Raw genomic sequence first — 22,974 nt, forward strand, 5'->3', positions numbered from 1 at the left:
TGTTGAAATGTGTGATTCTGTCACAATGTAGTGCAGACTTTGCAAATAGGCAAAGAAATAGGCAAAATTAATGTGTTTGTAGGGATGCTCATTTTGCTTGTAAATAATAATTCTTATAGCAGCCTTAAAAGTATAGTGGCAAAAAAGAACTGCCTGCTTAATTGAGTCAAAGAGAGAGAGTGGACTGTTCTTTTTTGTTTATTGCACTTGTATTTAAACCCATGTTCAAGATGTGTTGGCTAATATAATTGCTGTGTAATGGGCAACTGCCTTGTTGGAAGTCATAAACTTTGTCTTAGTGTTTCTGCAAAGAAACCTCACAGGCTCTTGAGGTGTCTCTTATAATTGCTTCTCTGGTTAGGATCCAAAGACGTTTCCACAGTAAGGGGTAAATCACTGCGCAGCACTGAAGCCAGGCCGATGGAGAGTTAGACTTGTACCTTCCTTCCCCGCAATCCCCATAATAACCTTCCCACGACTGCTACTCAGCCATGAAAGAGCCATTACGCTAATCACTCTTCCTGCCATGCAGCAGAGTCGGAAAGAAAAAGGGCGTGAGTGTGTTTTACCTGGCCGGTGAATTTCGGAGGGATGGTTTCAAAAACAGAGCAAGTTTTCATTGGGTGCCGGAGGAAGACACGACTGAGATAGGAATGTTTGGAGATACTGTGGATATTGATTATATCCGATCCTGCTGCAGTCTATCTTTCTCTTCCTTCTCTCGCAGATCTCTTCATCAGCCGGTGTTGGACCTGCAGGCTGCCAGCAGGAGGGGTGCAGGGAGGGGTGATAGATAAATAAATAACCCAATAAAGGATGCATTGAGAGGATGTGTGTGCAGCCAAGAGAAGAGGGTGCCTGCTTAAACAGTCCCGAGTCTTGTTGAAGGCTGGCTGCACTGCAGAGCAGGGGGAAAAGCACAGAGAAGGGACCTTGAAGGATTTTGGGCTGTACTGCAGAACGATGCCACTGCAGTACAGCACTGACACAGAGGCACAAAGGACCCCTGACCTCCTCACATCAGGTGAGAACTTAATTCAGAGCTGATATCAGAGGCCTTCATGCCTCAGGAGGAGAGGGAGGCAGAGAAACAAAAAGAAGGGGAGGGAAGCAGAGGAGGAGGAGGAGGGTAATGGTGCTGTATTTTTGGATAAGGGATCTCCTGAATTAAGTGTGGCTGGAATAAAGATGTAGTGTGAGCAGGAGGCTGAACAAGGACGGTGCTGTGCTCTACTGTGGTGGAGAGGAGTGGAGCAGACGCCTGGCAGACTCACACTCGCACACACTGGCTCAGAGAGACTGAGAGAGAAAGAGAGAGAGCCCAGCGTCACATCTGCGGGGCTGGGAAGGTAAGAGACGTTTAATTCAACTTGAGTTTCATATTGTGTCTGTGTTTATTGTGAGAGTGGATTGAAATATGAAAGCATGCAGCTTGAGAGCCCTGTCATATGTTCATTGTGTGGTTGTATGTGTGTGTGATACTAAAATTGAGAAAGAGTCAAAGAGTGGAGTTTTAGCTCGGGTGGCTGTGTTTCCACACAGATAGGTTACTGTAAGTTTGTGTTTGTACAGGGTATGAAAAAAAATGACTGCTGCACTAAATAACATTAAATAAATGGTTATGGATAGCTTTTAGTATTGAACTTGAGAGAATCAGTGAATGTGTGAGATTTTTAAGGTCCTCGTGTGTTTTTAGTAATTGCAGTCTAAGTCGTAGTGGAATGAGGCCCATGGTTTGCTGGCACCCTTGTTAGTGCCTTGAGGCTGAGTAAATAAATGGGCAACAGGACGGGGTAAAACAGGAAAGTTTCATAATTTGTGTTTTAAGAGTTGTTGCCAATTAAGGAAAATTATGCCTGTTTAGGTTTCCATGTCATCATACAGTACATTGATAACGCAAGGGTCTGGTGAGAGTTTTGAAAAATGCTTCTGGGTTTGTACAGTTTGCCTGGGACAAGAATAAAGAATCACCCCAGCACAGGATTTACAATAGACTTGTTAATTATTACATTCAGGTCCACTGTGTTTTATGAAGTTTATTTAACAGGATTATAATTATTATATATATTATCCTATAGCAACTTCAGTATTGTTAAATCCGTTTTATATAACTGAATGTGAACATTAATTTATTAAAACACGAGGAATACATGATTCTGGGTGCTTTGAATGTGGGATATTAAATGTGTAGGTGCCCCCTAGTGTTTTGTTTTATTTTCTTTTTATTTCGACATTTTCTCTAACGTTCTCCTATTCACATTTTATTGTTATAAGGGTGAAAGACAAATAAGTAGAAATTATTGAAAAACCTTGTTTAAAATATGTGTCAGATTCTTAGAAAGGTAATCTTTGTTGGTTTGCTTCTTTGTCACATGACAAAACAGCTTTCCTTCATGCTGGTCATGCACCACATTAACTTTGATTTGGCATATCAAATATTTGGCATATGTCATATATAAAATACAGTATTTTTTTATATATTTTTGAATGTCACTTCTTATTTTTGTATTTATTAGGGCTGTCAAATGATTAATCACGATTAATCACATCCAAAATAAAAGTTTTGTTTACATAATATATGTATGTGTACAGGGTATATTTATTATGTATATATAAATACACACACATAAATAATATATTTAGAAAATATTTACATGTATATACATTTTATATTCTTATATTTTATATTATATATAAATATATTTAATATATAAACATAACATATTCTTCTTAAATATATACATGCATGTGTGTGTATTTATATATACATAATAAATATACACAGTATACACACATATATTATGTAAACAAAACTTTTATTTTGGATGTGATTAATCGTGATTAATCATTTGACAGCCCTAGTATTTATTTTATTTTATTTCTTAGAATCTCCATTAAGTTACACTACCTACATAATTTTGACTTAAAAATTTAATTCAGAAACTAAAGCTATGTTAAAAAGCTATGTTAAAAACTAATGTTTTTCATAGAAGAAATGTATTCAAGTTATTTACATTGTTAAATGAATTACATTTTAAATGTATTTTTAAATAACTTAATAGATCCAGGGCAAATAAATAAATAAATAAAGCATCACATCATTAACCCATTAACAATTTTAAGAATTCAAGTATATAGCAAGCCAAGTCTTCTTGTTAAGGAGCTTTAACTCCAATCACATCATGACACTGATGAGAATGCAGTTTTAAAAAAGTTTAAACCTAGTATATTCTGTATCTGACAGTCTCATTTGATCATTATTTCAGTTGATCATTATAATTATAATGTACATTAGTACATTGACACATACTCAATTTACCCAAACACATCATGCTCTCCCTTCCAGCCTTTCATCTCACTTCCTCTCACCTGCTGCCCTCCCTCTTCAGTCCTGGTGATTCCCAGCCCCCCTTCATTCCTCTCCCACCTCCTCCCTTTGTCAGTGTCCTGTCCTGCATCCAAAAGTCCTCATTCTGTCTGGTCCACACCTGAGAATACAGACTATCAAGAGGCTATGGCTGGTTACCCCCCCACCAACCTGCAATGCACCTATGACTTCATACAGCACTTCTGGATCCTGTCTACTTCTGTAAGGGCTGAGAATGCATGATTGCCCATGATCATCCCCTACCATTACTCACAAGACAAACAGACCTGAGAACAACATTGTGCCGCTTATTGGATTAAATAGATTTATTAAAGGCATAAACAAGGATTTGAGATAATTGAGCTCTCATGGACTGATCTCCACCCGGGTCGTGAATATCTCATCATGACAACAGTGAGTAAGCATTGACCTCTGACCTTTTTTATTTGTCAAAAGTTAAAAGATGATTCATTTTCAGTCATTATATTCTGGCATATACTGTGACATCCAGGGGTTACGCAGATTGCAATGCAGCAAATAATTGCATTTGCCACTAATTTTGGTTGTGCATCTTAAGTTGACATAACAATCCTATACCAAGTGATCAAAGAACACCTTTATACCTTTCATCACATATATGGTAGTGGGTTTGTTTGCAGTGTTTGGGGACTGAGTGATGGTAAGTGTCCTGTTTGACATGGGGCTCTTTTACACCTATCCCTCTGAGCTAACAAGCCTCCGGAGGAAGATTCCCTCTAATTAGGGTCAAACATAACACTCTGCCTGCTGTCTCTATCTGACCCTCAGGGTCTATACGGTTTGCCTTTGTTCACATCACAGGCAAATGTATAGGACAAGACAAGAAAGGGATAAATCCATTATAGTGCACAGGCAATATTTGGGATTTTTGGCAGTTCTAACTCCAGATACATTGCTTAAAGTTAAACCCAAATTGCTAATATGAAAGGATCAGTTATGTATTTTTTGGAATTATATGACGTAAAACAGCTAAGTACTGGTCTGGTGCAGCTGTAAATAACTGTGAGAACAGTAAGTTACTGTGGAAGAAAAATCAACAACCACTTCAGTGGAAGTCAGCGTTATTTCTGCCACTCTTCTCCATTGCGGTGGCTGTTATGATATAAGGGCACTGAGTGAAGCGGCTCTTTCTTTCATGAAAGGGGGACCAGGAGGCAACTGAATGAATGAAAGGGGGGGATTGTTCCCTAGTCTGGCTGCCACTGAGTACCTGCCAAACTCATTCTAGCCTTTAATTAAAGTCATTAACCTGAGAAAATGAGTAAAAAGTGAGAAAGACAAAGAGAGAGTGACTGAGAGAGAGTTTCATATGAAGTTTGTTGTATTCTAATATTGTCACAATGCCAGTTGTTGTCAAGTTTTTTTTAATAAATAAAAATTATTGAATCATTCTTCTTTTGTTCCCTTTCTGTTGGTGAATCACACAAAGCTTATCTATATCTGTATATATATATATATCTGTATATATATATATATCTATATATCTATATATATATATATATAATTTTTCCCTCCCAAATTCTCTTTACTTTAATGTTAAACTAATCCCATTCTTATTACCATAATGCAATATATTAAATAGAATTAAAAGTTGTAAAATACATAACAGTTGTAATTGTTGTAGAGCTTTAATGCTGGCTTTATTAAAAATTATTATTATAATTATTTTGTATGTCTAAGTTGGTTTTTTTTATTTATTTATTTATTGTAATTGTAATTATTGTAATTGGTAATTAATTACATTAGGAATAACAAACAAACTTAAAAGTAAAATATCTGTACACATTAGATTAATGGGAATTTGGAGGTAAATGTGTGAATGCAAAAAATCTTGATGGTCAAAAAAATTAGTTTTTATTTATTCAAAATATGATTTCTATTTTTTATTATTATAATTGTTTTGGGGTGAATTCATGTCGTCATGAGAGTCACTGTAATTTAAAATTAAATTCTTATTACTAAAATACATAAGATCTCCCTACATGTCTGTCTCTACCTACTGGGATATTTGCTGTTGATATTTGGATATGTGCCGTTTCAAAACTGTTAAACATCACTGTTCAACTATAGAGAAAGAGCTACTTGTTGGTGGGGAGAAAAGAGGAAATTGTCAGGTAAGGAGAAAGAAGAAGAGGTAATGATGTTTTTCCTACCCTTAATTATGTCATCTCTTTTTCTCTCACTTCAGATGCCCTCTCACTTTGGCACTGCAGTGCGGATCTTCATCACCACCCTATTTGCGGCAGTGGTGCTTTTTGCCATCCTACTGGCTTATGTGACAGGTTACCAGTTCATCCACACCGAGCAGCACCACCTGTCTTTTGGCTTGTATGGTGCCTTTCTATCCCTTCACCTCCTCCTGCAGAGCCTCTTCGCTTTCCTAGAACACCGGCAAATGCGTGGCCCTTCCAGACCCCAGCACCTGAGGCGCACCGTGGCCCTCTGCATCGCAGCCTATCAGGAGGATCCAGACTACCTTCGCAAGTGTCTTCGAAGCATTCGCCGCATTTCTTTTCCCGGGCTTAAAGTTGTGCTCGTGGTGGATGGGAATCGGCAGGAGGATGCTTACATGATGGACATCTTCCAGGAGGTTATGGGGGGAGTGGAGCAGACAGGCTGTGTGGTGTGGAAGGGAAATTACCATAGCGATGGGGATGGGGGAGGAGGGAAAGGCTCGTTGCATGCTGAGGAGGCTGCACGGGTGGCCAGGGTGGTGCGGAGCTCCCGTTACTCCTGCATCATTCAAGAATGGGGCGGCAAGAGGGAGGTCATGTATACAGCCTTCAAAGCACTGGGAGATACTGTGGATTACATACAGGTAAGTCTAGACCCCGCTAACAACCTAAAATTAATAAAACAGAAAAAATCCTCCATGAATAAATGTTCACATAATAATACGACAATTACCCCTAAAGTAATAGGAATAAAGAGCATCCATTCCAGACATGCTTACTTGTTGCTCTCAGAAGGCCAAATGACTTAGAAAAACATTAGATTTTAATATTGGTGAGCCAACAATTTACTGTCACTATTCATAGTTATAACATTAGATTTTAATAATATGAATCCTTGTAATTGTGAGGTTGAGGTTAAGTATTAGTAATTACATTCACCTGTAGTCCTGAACACACCAGTGCTGTCATCAGCCTTTCATTGTTCAAAATATGACTGATATCTTCAGAAACAAAGATGACCTTGAAACATCTGTAAGTCAATGATTGTAGTTCCACTAGTAGTTCTTGCATTGTTCAGACAATCATTGTCAACATCAGCCTCACTTGAAAAAAGGAAAACAGTTGTATATGACTTAAATCTTCTAAATCATTGTATATATCCTTTGGTTTTGTTTGCAGGTATGTGATTCCGACACTGTACTTGATCCAGCATGCACCATTGAGATGCTGAAGGTTCTAGAGGAGGATCCGGAAGTGGGTGGGGTTGGAGGAGATGTTCAGGTGAGAAATGTGCCTATTTTTGTAATTTTTATGTCACTTTCAACAAACTAATTTGAGAAGTTTTCTAGTGGTTTTCCTCTTTATAGAGTACTCACCGAAAGTTCTTTCATTGTCTCTTTCAGATTCTGAACAAGTACGACTCCTGGATCTCCTTCCTGAGCAGTGTCCGGTACTGGATGGCCTTCAACGTGGAGCGGGCATGCCAGTCTTACTTCGGATGTGTGCAGTGTATCAGTGGACCTCTGGGAATGTACCGCAACTCTCTTCTTCAGCAGTTCCTGGAGCCCTGGTACCATCAGACCTTCCTAGGAAGCAAGTGCAGCTTCGGGGATGATCGCCACCTCACCAACCGCGTCCTCAGCTTTGGCTACAAAACCAAGTTCACGGCACGCTCACAATGCCAAACCGAGACCCCCACGCAATATCTGCGCTGGCTCAATCAGCAGACCCGCTGGAGCAAGTCTTACTTTCGAGAGTGGCTCTACAACGCCCTTTGGTTCCACAAGCACAGCCTCTGGATGACCTATGAATCGGTGGTCACAGGGTTCTTCCCTTTCTTTCTGGTGGCTACAGTCATCCACCTGTTCTACCGAGGCCGGTTATGGAACATCTTGCTCTTCTTGCTAACAGTCCAACTGGTGGGCATGGTGAAAGCCACCTATGCCTGCTTCCTGCGGGGCAGGCTTGTCATGATCTTCATGTCACTGTATTCACTACTCTACATGTCAAGCCTGCTGCCTGCTAAGATTTTTGCCCTGTTTACTATTAACAAAGCAGGTTGGGGAACATCAGGCAGGAAAAAGATAGTGGTAAACCTTATTGGGGCTGTGCCTGTGACCATGTGGGCAGCTATACTACTCGGTGGCGTGGTTTACACCATTTACTGTGAGGTGCAAGAGCCATTTAGTGAGACAGAAAAGGCTCTTCTCATTGCAGGCACCATCCTCTATGCCTGTTACTGGCTCATACTCTTGGTGCTCTACCTGGCCATAGTGGCTAAGCGCTGTAACAAAAGAGAGGAACAGTATCACCTATCTTATGCCGAAGCCTAGCATGGTCTCTCCAAAAGATCTCTATATGCTGTCAGGGCTCATTTGAAATGGCCCCGTCTTTACCTGGTGCTGCAATCTTGGTTATAATTATAGATCATGTCCAAGTCCAAGCTGTCGGATGTTGGATGGTTATTTTTTAGCCATGTTAGCTAAGTTGTTAGCTATGGCTACTTGAGAGTTTTCAAACAGTGGAGTTTTTGAGAGAGTCATAAATTACAAAAGCTGACATCAGGAATGGTGCTTCTCCAGATTATAAAGCACACAATAAGGAGGCGGCCAGCCAAGGCGGGAACAAAAAGTTGAGCCAAAGGTTATTGTAAGTTAATGTAGTTAAGCTGGCACACTCATATTAAGTTAAGGGGCTATATTGGTGCTTGGACTTATAATTAGATAGAACGTGGATAGAGAGATGTGTGCCAACACTTGATGAAACCTGCATAAGAGTTTGCCAAACCCAGTCAGTATTTTAACGTCTTTTATCTGACAATCCAGCATAATTCTATATTTCATCATTAGAAATTGTGGTGCTGCTGATCCTTTTGTGGGGTAGCATGATAGAAAATTCAAGAAAGAACAAACAGCATTTAAATTAGACTTTTATGGTACTCCACAAATATTTACTATACTGTACATGTTTACATTTCAAGATGTATATAGTAACATTCAGTTCCAGTAAATGGATAGTGTCAGGCAACCAAAGATGATTTTCTCTAGCATCTAGAATGTTTTGTTCCAGTGTGTTAGGTTAAAAAAAAATGGAGGAAAGATTGGTTTTCTATTTTTATTCCCATTCTCCTTTTTTACCTTCAAGACAAACTTAGTAGAAATATAAGCTAAATTTGTTTTTTAATTATTTTCAATATACCAGAGACATAACAAACATGGTCAGTAATACTTAAACCATTTTTCCCCTTTTTCTGAGAACTTCAAAGCATAAACAGTGTTAGATATATATATATATATATATATATAAATATATATATAAAGCTGTCCAGTTATACTGCCTGAAACTATACACATTACATTTTTTGGTTTACAGATTTTGAATAGCATTTCTAATTTTTGGTTTACAGATTTTGAATAGCATTTCTAATAATCATTTTCTATAGAGGCTTATCATTTAATAAGATTTCATTCAAGCATTCAACTACCTGGTGTGATTTCTTTTTAACCTAAGAGGCATGTTGACCTGTGATGTCATGATAGTTACAGCTTTTTCTCACCCCCAAACTGATTATTTATATAAAGTATATGTTAGCTAATTCTGCATGTTAGCCTGATGTTACAGAATCGGACCACTTTTGCTAATTCTCATGACCATTTCTTATAACATATAAACTATTTAACATATACTATTTTATTTCCATTAGTTTAATTAAAATGTTTGGTTAGCTAGAAAGATAAAAAAAAAAAGAAAAGAAAAGTGGTCTGAAGTTGTTTATGGTATGCAATGTTAGGTGGGTTTAAGGATTACCATATATGGATCAAAGGTGTACAGTGGAATGTTTTTCCAACCTAAACCCACCCACCAACAAAATAGTAGATTTACTTTGGTAGTGGTTTGCCACTTTCTCTGCTACCTTCCCCCCAAAACACACATTAAACTCTGGCAGAGACCTTAACACTGAGGCTAGTGTGAATATGCATGCAAGTTTAGAGAAGCTTCGAGTTCATGAGACATTTGCCCACTCGACTTTTGCTTGTGCATTACATGTGATAACTGTCTTAACAGTGAACTGCTGTGGACTGCAGCATCCTCTAAGGCTGCAAAACTCAGATAACACAATACAATTATGAAACCAGAACTCTACCATGTTTACAATCGAACTTGGAATTGCATTGTTCACTTTTGTGTGTTTTCAGATTTTATGCAATTCAGTTGTAGACTGGGTGGCTGATATGCTCTTCAGGAACAGAGAGTGGGACTTGATTTTTTTTTTTTTTTTTTTTTTAAATGGGATTTTTTTTGGGGGGTGGGGTTGAGTTTTGCGCTGCTGTCTGGCAAACACAACCAATTAATATGTAGATGGTTACATTTATTTTCTCAATGAAAACTAGGTCATACTTCTTTTAAGTGTATTGTAAAGTAATATATATTTTTTGTAATTTAAAATTCAAAGATATTTTAAACATGAAAGAATCCTGACACATTTTCCTAGGAAATTTTATTTTATGGAAAACATGTTAAGTTATTTTCATAACACTGTACAGATTAGGGAATAATAAATTATTCATAATCCATAATAGGAGAGGTTAAGTGTTTTTAACCAAAATGCACAATTGTTTTACAGATCACCACTGGCAGCTTATGTCTACTCATAAAATTAAATATTCAAGTGTTAATGGATTGGCACCATTTAGTCTGCGTGTCACAGCTAACCTGTACTTCCACCTAGAAATGGCCATCATGGTCTTTTAATCTCACATGAACTTTTCATATTATGTTTTATGTATTTATGTATTCTGGTGTATGTAAAAGCTGGATTCTTTACATTTGGATATTTCCCATGTAATTATTTTTGCAAACACTTGTAACTGTTGTTTTGATACAATAAACTTCAATTGAAAAGTGAGCATTTTCTTTCTTTTTTGACTTTTGGCCTATTACGTAGAATTATATTTGTTTAACATTATTGTCAATTACACATTCCTGACCATGTACAAAGATACTAATCCACCATTGAGGTTTTTAATGGTGGATTAGTATCTTTGTACATGGTCGTGTGTGTGTGTGTGTGTGTGTGTGTGTTTTTTTGTGTGTGTGTGTGTGTGTGTGTATATATATATATATATATATATATATATATATATATATATATATATATATATATATATATATACAGTACAGGTCAAAAGTTTGGAAACATTACTATTTTTAATGTTTTTGAAAGAAGTCTCTTCTGCTCATCAAGCCTGCATTTATTGATCAAAAACACAGAAAAAAAAAACAGTAATATTGTGAAATATTATTACAACTTAAAATAATAGTTTTCTATTTGAATATACTTTAAAAAAAATAATTTATTCCTGTGATGCAAAGCTGAATTTTCAGCATCATAACTCCAGCCTTCAGTGTCACATGTCACATTCAGTCTATCACATGATCATTTAGAAATAATTCTAATATTCTGATTTATTATGAGTGTTGGAAACAGTTCTGCTGTCTAATATATTTGATGAATTAAAGGTTAAAAAAGAACTGCATTTATTCAAAATAAAAAAAAATTCTAATAATATATATTCTAAATAATATATTTTCTTTACTATCACTTTTTATCAATTTAACACATCCTTGCTGAATAAAAGTATTGATTTTATTTAAAAAGAAAAGAAAGAAAAAAAAATTACTGACCCCAAATTACTGACCAGTAGTGTATATTGTTATTTCAAAATATTTATATTTTAAAAACCCTGTTTCTTTTTTTTTTCTTTTTTACTTTTTATTCATCAAAGTATCCTAAAAAAGTATCACGTTCTGAAAAAATATTAAGCAGTAGAACTGTTTCCAACTTTGATAATGAATCATCATATTAGAATCTTCTAAAGGATCATGTGATAATGATCCTAAAAAATTCAGCTTTGCATCACAGCAATAAATGATAATTTAAAGTATAATAAAGTAAAAACAATTTTAAATTGTAATAATATATCACAATATTACATTTTTTTTCTGTATTTTTGATCAAATAAATGCAGGCTTGATGAGCAGAAGAAACTTCTTTCAAAAACATAAAAAATATTATGTTTTCCAACTTTTGACCTGTACTGTGTGTATATATATATATATATATATATATATATATATATATATATATATATATATATATATATATTGTGCTGATCAGTTAGTATCTTATATCTGGACATAAGTTATACTTTTTTTTGGCACATTAGTGATGATGGGTTTTGGTCGGGTTTTAAAGATGAGCTTCTTTTTGATGAGGGTATAAGCAGTGTAAGATGGGTACTCTTGGTTGGTTTCCAGGGTTTCCTCTTCATCCTGAGGGAGTCCGGAGTGCTCATCAGAACAACAGTTTGCCATAGAGGATGTGATGTCCGACTATAAGGACCAGTACACCCTTGGAGAGAGGACAAATCAATAATTTACCATTGGCAAATAGATATAAAAGTGTTTTATAATTGTATCTGTTTCCATATTTAGTCCAAACTGTCTTTCATATAGTGTGGAATACAAGAAAAACCTTCACAATGCACTGCAACAATAATAATAATAATAATAATAATAATAATATATAATTTCGTTTGATTTTAGGCTTAGATGTGACCAGTTACTAGAGAAAGACAAACCTCTTTAGTGTAGTGCAGGTCTCCCATCAGATTTCATCAGAAGTCCAGTATTCTGTCTGGACACCATTTCTACCTGCAGCTCCACCAGCAGCCGTTCAGCTGGACCTTCACCTGCTTTAGTGCAAAACACACAGAAAACCATTTCCAACAAGCACTTTCAGACCATGACCTGTAAAAATATAGCTTAAGTCTTCACACCAACCTTGAACCATTCCTTTATCTGTTTCCTCTGTCAGGATTTACAAATCACACAATTCTTCCTGCTCCATAGACCTTCTCATTTGAAACGTTGACAAGACAAAACAAGTCAAATATTATCTTCACTCCACAGATGACTGTCTACATGAATGCACAGAAGTATGATACATTCGTAAATAAATACACTCAAGTTTCCCGCCAGTGTTAGTTACATTTCAAAATAAAAGTCCCTAGAAAAACGCTAGAGGGCAATCGAAGTTAAAGCCTTATTTTCTTCAGTTGTATTTATACTAAATCTTTTTGTTCTCAAATTTCATTAATTGTTTTTGAAGTTTCTGACAAAATAATTCTAATAACTGATAAACGGGTCTTGTTTATTAATTGACCTATCGGTAAGCCCCGCGGTTCTTTTATGACATTGCGTTTTGGGACTTTGTTGAGTGTTTGATATTTGTATTGATGTGTCGTATGTCACTGTGAAAACCTTGTCCGGGTTGTCTTTATACATTTTCATGTGTCGCAGGGTACGATTAAATTAATTTACATTTAACCAATTTGATATGAACAGACAGTGAAATGTAGACCTTCATTTGTGTACACTGGACAAGACGCGAAAACAGTCCGCTGTTTAGGTTTGTATGGAATCATTTACTTGAACATTAATAGTTAGTTTTAACCAGCGATACCTTGCTATAGCACAAGATGACATTAACGTTCTGCTTGAGCAGATGTAAATTGTAACTTAATGAAAGTATGACAACCAGCAAAAAGAAAGTTTTTGTCTTCATTGGGATTGGGGATGCATGCTTTGGGACATTTTACTCCGTTTTGTTCGGGTTTAGGAAAACAGAATAAAATAAATTCCTTTTCCTATCCTCTCAGGATATCTGGAATCACTGTTACAAGTACCACAGGCACATCGTTTTTCCATTTTTGAAGCATAAACCCCATAAAAACGATGCGAGCATCCTATCTTCCAACGTTTCTCGAGCTGAAACCTACAGATGATACTCGACTGCCATTGGCTCATCTGCGTTAGAGGGGAGGGGCTTACCGATAGATTAGAAAAAAAGTTTTTGTTAAATATTATAACACAGTGGCGAGAATACACGTAAAGCATTTACAGGCAACCACTACAAACTTCTTAATATTATTATTATTATTGTTATTAATAATAATAAAAACAAATATGTCAGTGCGCATGCGTTGCGTTGGCCATGCGGAAAATGACTCGTCAGTGTTGTTGTGGATCTCTGACAGGCACCTGAGCGGTGCTACGTAGTCTGTATAGCAGTCGACATGGCGGCCACAACTCCTCCCAAGGTACTGAGCATGCTGCTTTTTAAGTCAATACACGGTCGAAACGACAAATAGCTACTTTTTTCCGGTGTTTATAAGTGGGTTTTGGCGTAGATATTCTGTTTGGCTAGCTTTTGAGCTGTCGGTGCTGGGAAATAGGTGATAGACTGGTGTAATAAACTGCTGTGTTTAGCAACAGTTAGCCTGGCTGCTAACACCCTGACATACAGCTGATAAAACTGCGAAAAACACGGACGTCAGAAGCAGCGTTCACGCTGCCAGTTCCGTCACGAATGCAATATCGATCGTATTTGGGGCGTTTGGACAATAAAAATAAAAAGTCCCAGTTGTGTCTGTGCTTAAACTAGTGTTGAGTCATGAGTTGCCTGGCAGGTTAATGAAGATCATAAGACAGATGAATAGATCATAAATATGTTTTGAGCTAGACGACTGACAGTTTATTCACTGATTCAGGTTAATTCATTTCATAAGGAAACTGGCTTTCAGTATTTTAAGTTCTCTTAATAAGCTATTTCTTGGTTTTTTTGTTGGTTTTTTTTAATTTTGTTTTTATTTTTTTTGTGTTTTTTTCTTGTGTGTTAGTAATGAATTTTCAAGAAATTTTCTTTTCATGATTTTTTGTTGGTTATAAATTAAAGGATTTAATATAGAAATTATGTGCATTGCTCATGTGGTGCAAGTTATTGCAGGATTTTGTTTTCTAAGGGCTATTTTTATTTTTACAGCGATCAGTGTCTTTATTTTTTATTATAATAGAGCCTGCAAGAACATTCTGTTAGTGTCAGTATGACTGAAGTATTCAGTTCCTTAAGTTCAAGCCTCAGGCTGCAAACTAACTTGCCTTTGAAGGCACAGGGAGCGGACTAACATAACAGGATCTTGAAATGTTTGTTTTTAGTGACCTATTCAGAGTGAATAATATGTCTGGTCACTGTAAATCAAACGTAAATGTGTAATGTTCTGTTCGTATATACTTAGTTTTTCTTTGTTTTGCAGGTGGTGTTTGAACACGAGGGAGTCTTTATTCACTCATCTCCAGATGAATCTGAGGACCAGGATTTAATATCGGGATTCCTCAGGATTGTGGATAAGGTTTGGTTTTTGTCAGTTGCTTTGTTTTTTTTTTTTTTTTTGCTTATAATAATATTTGGATTTAACGAGCTTGTTGTTTTAGAATTATCATGATACCTGAACTGGGTCAGTGTGACATACATAAGATGTTTTACCACATTCTTGTGTCATAGTTTGGACAGCTAATTCACTACCATTCAAAAATGTAGGGTTGGTCAGAGTTTTAAAATGTTTTTTTTTTTTTTTTTAATTCTGTCATCAATTTAGTCACCCTCAAGATTTTCCAAACATGTATGAGTTTCTTACAGCTGTTGAACACAAACAAAGACATTTTGAAGAATGTTGGTAACTGAACATTTGACGGTAGCCATTGACTTCCACAGTATGGAAAAAATGGCTATAATACTATGGAAGTCAATGGCTACCGTCAACTGTTTGGTTACCCACATTCTTCAAAATATCTTCTTTTCAGAATTTTCTTTTTTGGGTGGACTATGCCTTTAAGAAGTAAATCTTTTGTAACATTATAAATGTTTGTACTATCAATTCTGATCAATTTAATGCTTCCTTGCTGAAATAAAGTATGAATTTCTTTAAAAAAATATCTTACCCAAAAACTTTTAAACAGTAGTGTATGCATCTAAGAAAATTTCACCTTGCTGTTTAAACATCTGTAAAATCACAGCCACCTGTCAGTATCTCCCAATATCTTATTTTTTTTTTAACTGTAGGATGGTGAAACCCTTGTGGAATATAAACCACTGGAGGATGCAGATCCCTCAAACATGCTGTGTGCCTGCAAGGTTTGTTAGATCATTCTTAAGTTATGCATTTCCTGTTTCATCTGTGAGATTTTGCATATTTATGTTGACAGAGTTTAAATCACTCCTGCAGTTCTTCTGTGCTCTGTACTGGTATTTTATAATTCTGAATAGTTCTGGATTAGGATATCCTGATTTTGGTTCGTTTGATTGTGTGAAGACTCCAGCTCAGTGGTGGAGTGGGCTCAGAGTTCAGAAGACAACCCTCACCGTCCAATTGACCATCAGCTGAGCTATGAAACAGAGTGGGACATGATCAATGCTGTCTCATTCCGAAGAAAAGTCCACTCACATGGAGATGGTAAACAATTGCACTTCTATCAAATGTGGTTAAAAATTCTTTAAAAATCAAAATTACTGTCACCCAGTACTTAACAGAAAATGTCAACATATTATCTCATGCATCAGGCAGGGAATTATGTGTCTGGTCCTGTTTTTCCAAAACCATATTATTTATTGTCATATTGTCACAGGTGGATCAAACCACGCAAATGACCGGAACAAGTGGGCCTTCTCTTTTAATGTGTGTGACCTCAGGTCCATCACAGTCAAATGTGAGGGCTGGTCATACATCACTTTCCGCTTGAAGGATGGCACAGCACTGCCAGCTATTCATTTCCACCAGGGAGGGAGCACAGCATTCCTGGATAGCCTGAGGAAATTGGTTCAGATCAACGAGTAAGTGAAGTGTCAGGGGTTGATTTTGTGTAAATAGGTCAGGCTTAATCTGTGGCTCAGCTGTAGATAAATATTGTGCAATATCTGTTTCAAGATCATTCTATTTATGAGAGATGTGAACGGTTTGCCAATGCTGTTTTCTATTGCAGCATTAGCCCAGTAGAGTGTAGTCATGAGTTACAGACATTTTATTAATGATTTTGAATACATTATAAGCATTGCTGCACAGAGCCTGCACTCTTATTTAATGTTTTCTGTGCATGTTGTGTGGTAAGATCCACAAACCCATTTTAAATTTGGGTTAAATTATCAAAAATAAATAAATAAATAAATACCCAGATTTGGGGCCAGATTTGCTAACTGCTTACAAACCCTTTTTATTTATGGGAGGAGAGTAGGGATGTAACAAGTAACCGCGAGCCGATCGATAATCAATTCAAATATGTGACAATTTGAATCGGTTGAGATGCTAAACAAATCACGATACAATTGGAGTAGGAGCTTATATGAATGTATCTCTGAGGGGACCTGACTATCTTTAGAAATGTTTACGTGGTATTTTCTTTTCATCTTGTCTCTGAACGATGCATATTAAAGTAGCGTTCATAAGGGCAGCTCTGCTTTGTTTACAGCGGTAACCCAGGAAACACTGTATCATTGCTGTTCATAAGCGCCACCTGCTGTCAGAGAGTGAATCTGCGACTCATTCACCTCATCTGCCGTTTCGCTCAGATATGTTTTATGTAGTATAGTTTAACCTAACTAAAGTCAGGCCATTCTGTTTTTGCTTCAAATTTTGAAATTATACAATCTACTTATGTTGCATGTATGCTGCATCTTTGTTTGGATCATGATTAAAATCCAGTGGTTGCCTCTCATTTTAAATGGAAAGAGCACAGACAAAGCCTTAGTTTGTTCATAATAAGAGATTTATTTTATTTGTGTAACTTGTTTGATTTGGGGTTTGTTTTAAAATTTAAATTTAGTTTTGTTACATTTCAATTTCACAACGAAACGTGCAGCAATAGCCTAATAAAACGACACCTTTTTATTTACTGTGTATAATGTCTTCAATCTCATTTTGTTAAAAAAATTGTGAGAAAATCGAATCATGAAATCAAAATCGTGATTCGAATCGTGAGTTGAGTGAAGTCATACAAAAAAATGTCATGTATTAATACATTAATCCATCAATCCAGTGTTGTTAGTAGATTATATCCTTCTCTCCTCTTCCACTATAAAAGAAAAGCTACAACAGTTGAGTGCATGAAGTGGACAACATTCCAGACTTCTGGGTTCATCTGAATATTTTTGCACTTTTTCTTTATTGAAATTTTCAGTGTGAATGTATTATTCACACTATGAATACTAAAAAAGGCATGTAAAAGTGTGCTATTTGAAATGCACCTTACGTGTTTTTGTTTCTTTAAGCATTAATAAGCATATTAGCTTTTACACATTCATGTGTACTGTCAGACGTCTTCCTCTGAATGACTATGGCTTAATTATTTAATTCGTCCTGTTTTTATCTTAAAATTGACCCTTGGCCTTTTAATTCACTAAATACCACAGGCACTAAGATCACTCTCTCTGACTCCCATAATTCTTCATCCAAATACTTTATCCTTTAAAACAGAACACATCAAACTGTAACCCAATCTGCATGCAATGGAGACAGAGTATCTCGGCACCTTTGAGGAAGTCTAGCATGTGTTCTGTGGCGAGAGGCCGTGAGCGTGATTGATGTAAGGTCGAACAGCAGCTGTTCGCTTAGAGTTAAGGCTTTATGAAAGGGACAGGAAGACACTCCTCTACCCTGCGTTAAATATCATACCAGATTAAATCCGCCAGTAAGCATGCTGAATTCAACACTGCCGAGGAAAAGATAACTGTTATTAAAGTTCTTATCTGAGTCTTCATAATGAAACATAGGCTTGGCTTTGTGTGCTCGGCTTCTCTCGTCATTCAAACCACAGAGTGATATGGCTAGTGATGTCATGTGTTTACAATTCGACTACTTGTTGTTATGTGTACTCTTAAAATTATTGATGCCATTACTTAATTAAGACTATAGAGTGAATCTTACTATCGTTGTTTGTGTCTTTCAAAGGAGTCCCGATGATGAAAGTGTCTTGATTGTCAGCACCTACAGCAGAGCCTTCTCACAGTCCTTTGAGAATCTTCTGGATGATACAAACTATGGCTTTGTACAGGTTTGTGATTTACAAGGGGGAATCATACTAGTAACCTTCCATGAATTGAGCTTTGATGTAAAAAAATAATAATAATTTATGTGATTGAAAGTATTCTTCACAGTATTATCTCACTCTCCAACCAGAAATTCAAGAAAGATCCTTATACAACAACGCTGGGTGGCTTCTCCAAAGTCACAAACTACCTCTTTGACGCATTTCGGGTGCCTGAATTAGAATATCACCAGCGGCCTGCCGAGGAGGTGGCAGATTTGTTGGGAGAGATCATTCCTGGACTAGAGATTAACCAACAGGAAGAGCCTGGATTTGAAGTCATCACCAGAGTGAGTGCAGATCTAATGCCAGCCCAAACTCTGACTCCTAGTCTAGATGCAGACAGTATGTTTTGAGGAATCTCATACTGTTATGGTGAATTCATTTGAGGTGTTTGTGTTCCAGCTTGATCTGGGACCGAGGCCAGAGGTGCAAAGAAGGGGGCCAGTAGCAATGGAAGAATGGGCAAAGTACCAGGACTCAGAGGGAAGAATAACAAATGTACCTCACTTAAAGGATGTTATATTTAAAGGGGTAAGAAGTTTCTTTGAATATGTTACTGTAGTGTCTTCCATTAATGTACCTAATTTCTGATGCACAGGATATACTTTCTTTGTTGCCTATACTGTTTATACTATTTATAATATAATTGTGATGACAGCTGAATTTCCAGCAGTCATTACTCTATTCCTCAGTGTTGCATGATCCTTAAGAAATTATACTAATATACTAATTTGGTGCTCAGGAAACATTTTTTAATTAATTTAAATAGGTTTTCAAAAATATTAAGCCACACATTTTTTCTGCATTCTTTGATGAATAAATTCTTAAAAAAAAAATTATTATTGGTGTGTGTATGGTTTTTTTTGGTTGGTTTGTTTTTTTATTTTTTCTTCATAAAAAAAGAATTATTTATTATGGTGGTGGTATTAAAGGTACAGTATTTCACCATCCCAGTCTGATACATTTGGGTGGATTTCCTTTTGGCATACCTTCCAAAAAGCTAGATGCAGTGTAAAACACTACATTTTACATGTTCAAACTCAACAACTTGATTTGGAAATGAGACAAGTCTGCGATGAGCTGTTGTAGTGTCCCATTTTTCCTGATCTCGTCCACCTTCTTTTTGTTAGACCAGAACTGTTTAGACATGTATAGTAGACCTGTTTTTAAATATTTCAGAGATTGTAGCTTATCAAGGCTGCTGATTTGATCACAACAGGGTCTTTGCCACGCGGTGAGGAGGGAGGCCTGGAAGTTTTTGCTCGGCTATTTTCCATGGAACAGCACTCATGAAGAAAGGAAGCTCCTGCAAAAGAGAAAAACGTATGCATGTTTCCCTCAGAGAAATGATATAAAGCTCTCTTCTTATCAGATTAAGCACACATAAGATCGTGTGTTTTCCTCTCAACAGTGACGAATACTTCAGAATGAAGCTTCAGTGGAAGTCAGTAAGCGAGGAGCAAGAAAAAAGAAACTCAAGGTTACGAGATTATAGGAGCCTTATTGGTGTGTATTGCAAGTTTTTATTCTTTAGCTGTTTTAAAAATGTTTCCAAAATATTCACCTTTTCATTAACTGAATGAAGCTCAGTTTTTGGTTGTTGAATCTTTTCAGAAAAAGATGTGAACCGAACTGACCGAAATAACAAATTTTACGAAGGCCTGGACAACCCTGGCTTGATATTACTACATGACATCCTGATGACGTACTGCATGTTTGACTTTGATTTAGGCAAGTGACTACATTTGTTTGAATCATCATTTAGTGATTCTCTTCATAAGAACTAATATAAACCACTGTAAAAAAAAAAAAAAAAAGAAATGTTGTTTTGTGTTATTTATTTTTGGTTATTTTCTTTTTCGTATTGTGTAAAATCCTTTAGATAATGTCAATGTGATTTTAACTGCACATTCATTTATTTAGATTATGGATAATCTTAAGTGCTTTTCAGTGTAGCATTGCTTGTATTTACCTAGTTTCCTGTTCCTGTCCAGGGTATGTGCAGGGCATGAGTGATCTGCTTTCTCCCATCCTCTTTGTGATGGAGAATGAAGTGGATGCTTTCTGGTGCTTTGTTTCCTTCATGGATGAAATGGTAATGCAGTGTGTTCATTACAAAACATCTCTTAGTACTCTTGGGTTTGCTGTGCATGAGAAGATTTGGCTGCATAAATAAAGCATGTTTCTGTGCTCAAACTATTGCAGTTGTGTGCAAGCACTTTAAATGGACCTAGTCGATCTACAAATGGTTTACTTGTAATTGTCTAGTAGAAAGTTTTTTTTTTAATCACTCATGTTTGTTACAGCATGAAAACTTTGAAGAGCAGATGCAGGGGATGAAGACCCAACTAATCCAACTCAGCACTTTGCTTCGGTTGCTAGACCTGGCCTTCTGGAACTACCTAGGTAAGATACCCCGAGGAAGACTTATTGGAAATAGTCTTTTTCCTTAATGTTGATTTCACAGGATTCTGTGACCATAAGTAGCCATTGTGTACATTTCTGTGTTTATGTGGTTTTACAGAGGCGCAAGATTCTGGGTACTTATATTTCTGTTTTCGCTGGTTATTGATCCGATTTAAGAGAGAGCTGCATTTTCAGGATGTCCTTCGCCTTTGGGAGGTGTGTAATAACTATCTTTTTTTTGTTCTTTGATATTGGCCATCTATACCATTTCTGTTTCTCAGTACACTGTAGCCATTATCTGTGATCGTTTTGATTATAATTGATTGAGTGTAATATTGGCATTTGATGTAATATTTTATTCAACTTATATTTTCTCATTCAGGTCATGTGGACCAGACTACCTTGCCAAAACTTTCACCTTCTGGTGTGCTGTGCCATTTTAGACTCCGAGAAACAAAAAATTATGGACAGAAAATATGGATTCAATGAAATCCTAAAGGTTGGCGTTAACTGTATCTTATACAATACCATTCAAAGTTTTTTTTCTTTTAATTAAGAGTTTTACATTTTTAATTAATACTTTTATTTAGCAAGGATGCAATAACAAATGTTATATAAAAAAAATCTATTTCAAATAAATGCTGTTCTTTTAAACTTTCTATTCATCAAAAAATCCTGAAAAAAACATTATCATTTCCAGCAAAAACTACTAAATAGCACAACTGTTTTTAACATTGATAATAATAATAAATGCTTCTTAATCACCAAATAAGCTTATTAGAATGATTTCTAAAGGATCATGTGACACTGAAGACTGGAGTAATGATGCTGAAAATTAAGCTTTGCCATCAACTACTAATAAACTACATTTTAAAATATATTCAAATAGAAAACAGATATTTTATAATGTAATATTTCATATTATTACAGTTCTTGCTGTATTTTTGATCAAATAAAAGCATCCTTGGTTAGCAATAGAGACTTCTATGAAAACAATAACAAAACCATACGTACCCCAAACTTTTGAACGGTAATGTATGTATCTATATTTTATAACATGCATACATCAGCTTGTGTTCACCTTTTATGTTTTCTTCACAGCATATAAATGAACTCTCCATGAAACTGGACATCGAAGAAATCCTTATTAAATCTGAAGCTATCTGCATGCAGATAAAGAATTGTAAGGTATGTCCTTGGCATGATTGCAGATATTGGGGTGTGTGATCTATAACAAGTTTTTCTCAGTAATGTGTGATTATTTCAGCCCATTAATACAAATTTTGAATCTCTTCCGATATCCTCTAAGACTTGCCCCATTCAGTGAGTGAGATTCTGGGTCTCAACACAGTCACTGAACCCTCAGCAGCTTTAGAAACCAGTGAATATGGAATACTTGAGTCACCTCAGACCTCACCAAGATCTACACACAGACAAGATCATGTCGTCTCCAACGGCCACAGCCACTTAAAAGAATCAACACACAATGGCTGCAAAGTAGCCTTCATTTCCTAGTGTATAGCACTACAAGATGTATAGTACAGATTTTATAGCCCCTGTATTCCAGCAAGATGAACAGTATTGGGTGTCCTGTAGATATTTGCTAACAAATGCCACATTGTAAAATATCACAGAGAAAATATATGAATGTAAAACAAGGACCCAAAAGGATCCCTGATGCATTATTTTTGTAATATCTTGTACAATATTGTCTTTCATTGAAATAATCATTCCTTCTCACTGTATTCAGAGAGTTTTCATAATGTTTCAGAGGTGGGGTATCCATTGTTAATTATTATATATATATTTTTTGTTCTTATCAGTTTGCCCTTTTCCTAAATAATTCAGATTCAAATTAAAATCTGTCTTCCTTCCATTAGTTTGTGAGTTACATTTCAGAACACCATTTAAGACTGGCAAGTTTGCTTTTATTTTTTTGTTTTTCCTCTTTTTAAGAGAACCCAAAATACATCTTACGTTCATTATACTTTCTGTCTTTATCCAGTGAAA

The 22,974-nt window shown here is 36.1% G+C and overlaps 2 protein-coding genes and 1 pseudogene across 3 annotated transcripts; 2 read left to right on the plus strand and 1 right to left on the minus strand.

Annotated features, from left to right (window-relative positions):
• Positions 1-175: 175 nt before the first annotated feature.
• Positions 176-8,843, plus strand: LOC109110508 (hyaluronan synthase 3-like). Of its 2 annotated transcripts, XM_042775362.1 has the most exons (5): positions 176-1,349; positions 3,347-3,781; positions 5,595-6,224; positions 6,760-6,861; positions 6,984-8,843. In XM_042775362.1, exons 2-5 carry the CDS (start codon positions 3,773-3,775, stop codon positions 7,911-7,913), a joined length of 1,671 nt encoding a protein of 556 aa, XP_042631296.1. In that variant the 5' UTR covers positions 176-1,349; positions 3,347-3,772; the 3' UTR covers positions 7,914-8,843. The 2 variants fall into 2 exon arrangements, with proteins under 2 accessions (XP_042631296.1, XP_042631297.1); XM_042775363.1 differs by lacking the exon at positions 3,347-3,781 and having other exon boundaries at positions 177-1,349.
• Positions 8,844-11,753: 2,910 nt separating this feature from the next.
• LOC109110507 lies at positions 11,754-12,363 on the minus strand (annotated as a pseudogene).
• Positions 12,364-13,636: 1,273 nt separating this feature from the next.
• Positions 13,637-22,843, plus strand: LOC109110022 (TBC1 domain family member 15-like). Its single transcript, XM_042775364.1, has 17 exons — positions 13,637-13,742; positions 14,736-14,831; positions 15,542-15,614; positions 15,792-15,932; positions 16,105-16,309; positions 18,420-18,522; positions 18,648-18,845; positions 18,961-19,089; positions 19,778-19,881; positions 19,970-20,064; positions 20,173-20,289; positions 20,553-20,653; positions 20,865-20,964; positions 21,083-21,180; positions 21,347-21,463; positions 22,066-22,152; positions 22,273-22,843. The coding sequence occupies exons 1-17, from the start codon at positions 13,719-13,721 to the stop codon at positions 22,477-22,479; spliced, it is 1,995 nt and encodes a 664-aa protein (XP_042631298.1). The 5' UTR covers positions 13,637-13,718; the 3' UTR covers positions 22,480-22,843.
• The last annotated feature ends 131 nt before the right edge of the window (positions 22,844-22,974 follow it).

This window comes from Cyprinus carpio, chromosome A18 (assembly GCF_018340385.1).
Source record: "Cyprinus carpio isolate SPL01 chromosome A18, ASM1834038v1, whole genome shotgun sequence".
In the NCBI taxonomy this organism is placed as follows: Eukaryota; Metazoa; Chordata; class Actinopteri; order Cypriniformes; family Cyprinidae; genus Cyprinus; species Cyprinus carpio.

Excerpts from the sequence above, each read along its gene's own strand:
- LOC109110508 (XM_042775362.1), top strand. Across the intron at positions 6,225-6,759 it reads ATACTGTGGATTACATACAG|GTATGTGATTCCGACACTGT; the intron begins GTAAGTCTAGAC and ends TTTTGTTTGCAG. Across the intron at positions 6,862-6,983 it reads GGGTTGGAGGAGATGTTCAG|ATTCTGAACAAGTACGACTC; the intron begins GTGAGAAATGTG and ends TGTCTCTTTCAG.
- LOC109110022 (XM_042775364.1), top strand. The coding sequence starts at position 13,719 with ATGGCGGCCACAACTCCTCCCAAG. Across the intron at positions 18,846-18,960 it reads GATTTGAAGTCATCACCAGA|CTTGATCTGGGACCGAGGCC; the intron begins GTGAGTGCAGAT and ends TTTGTGTTCCAG. Across the intron at positions 19,882-19,969 it reads CTCCTGCAAAAGAGAAAAAC|TGACGAATACTTCAGAATGA; the intron begins GTATGCATGTTT and ends TCCTCTCAACAG.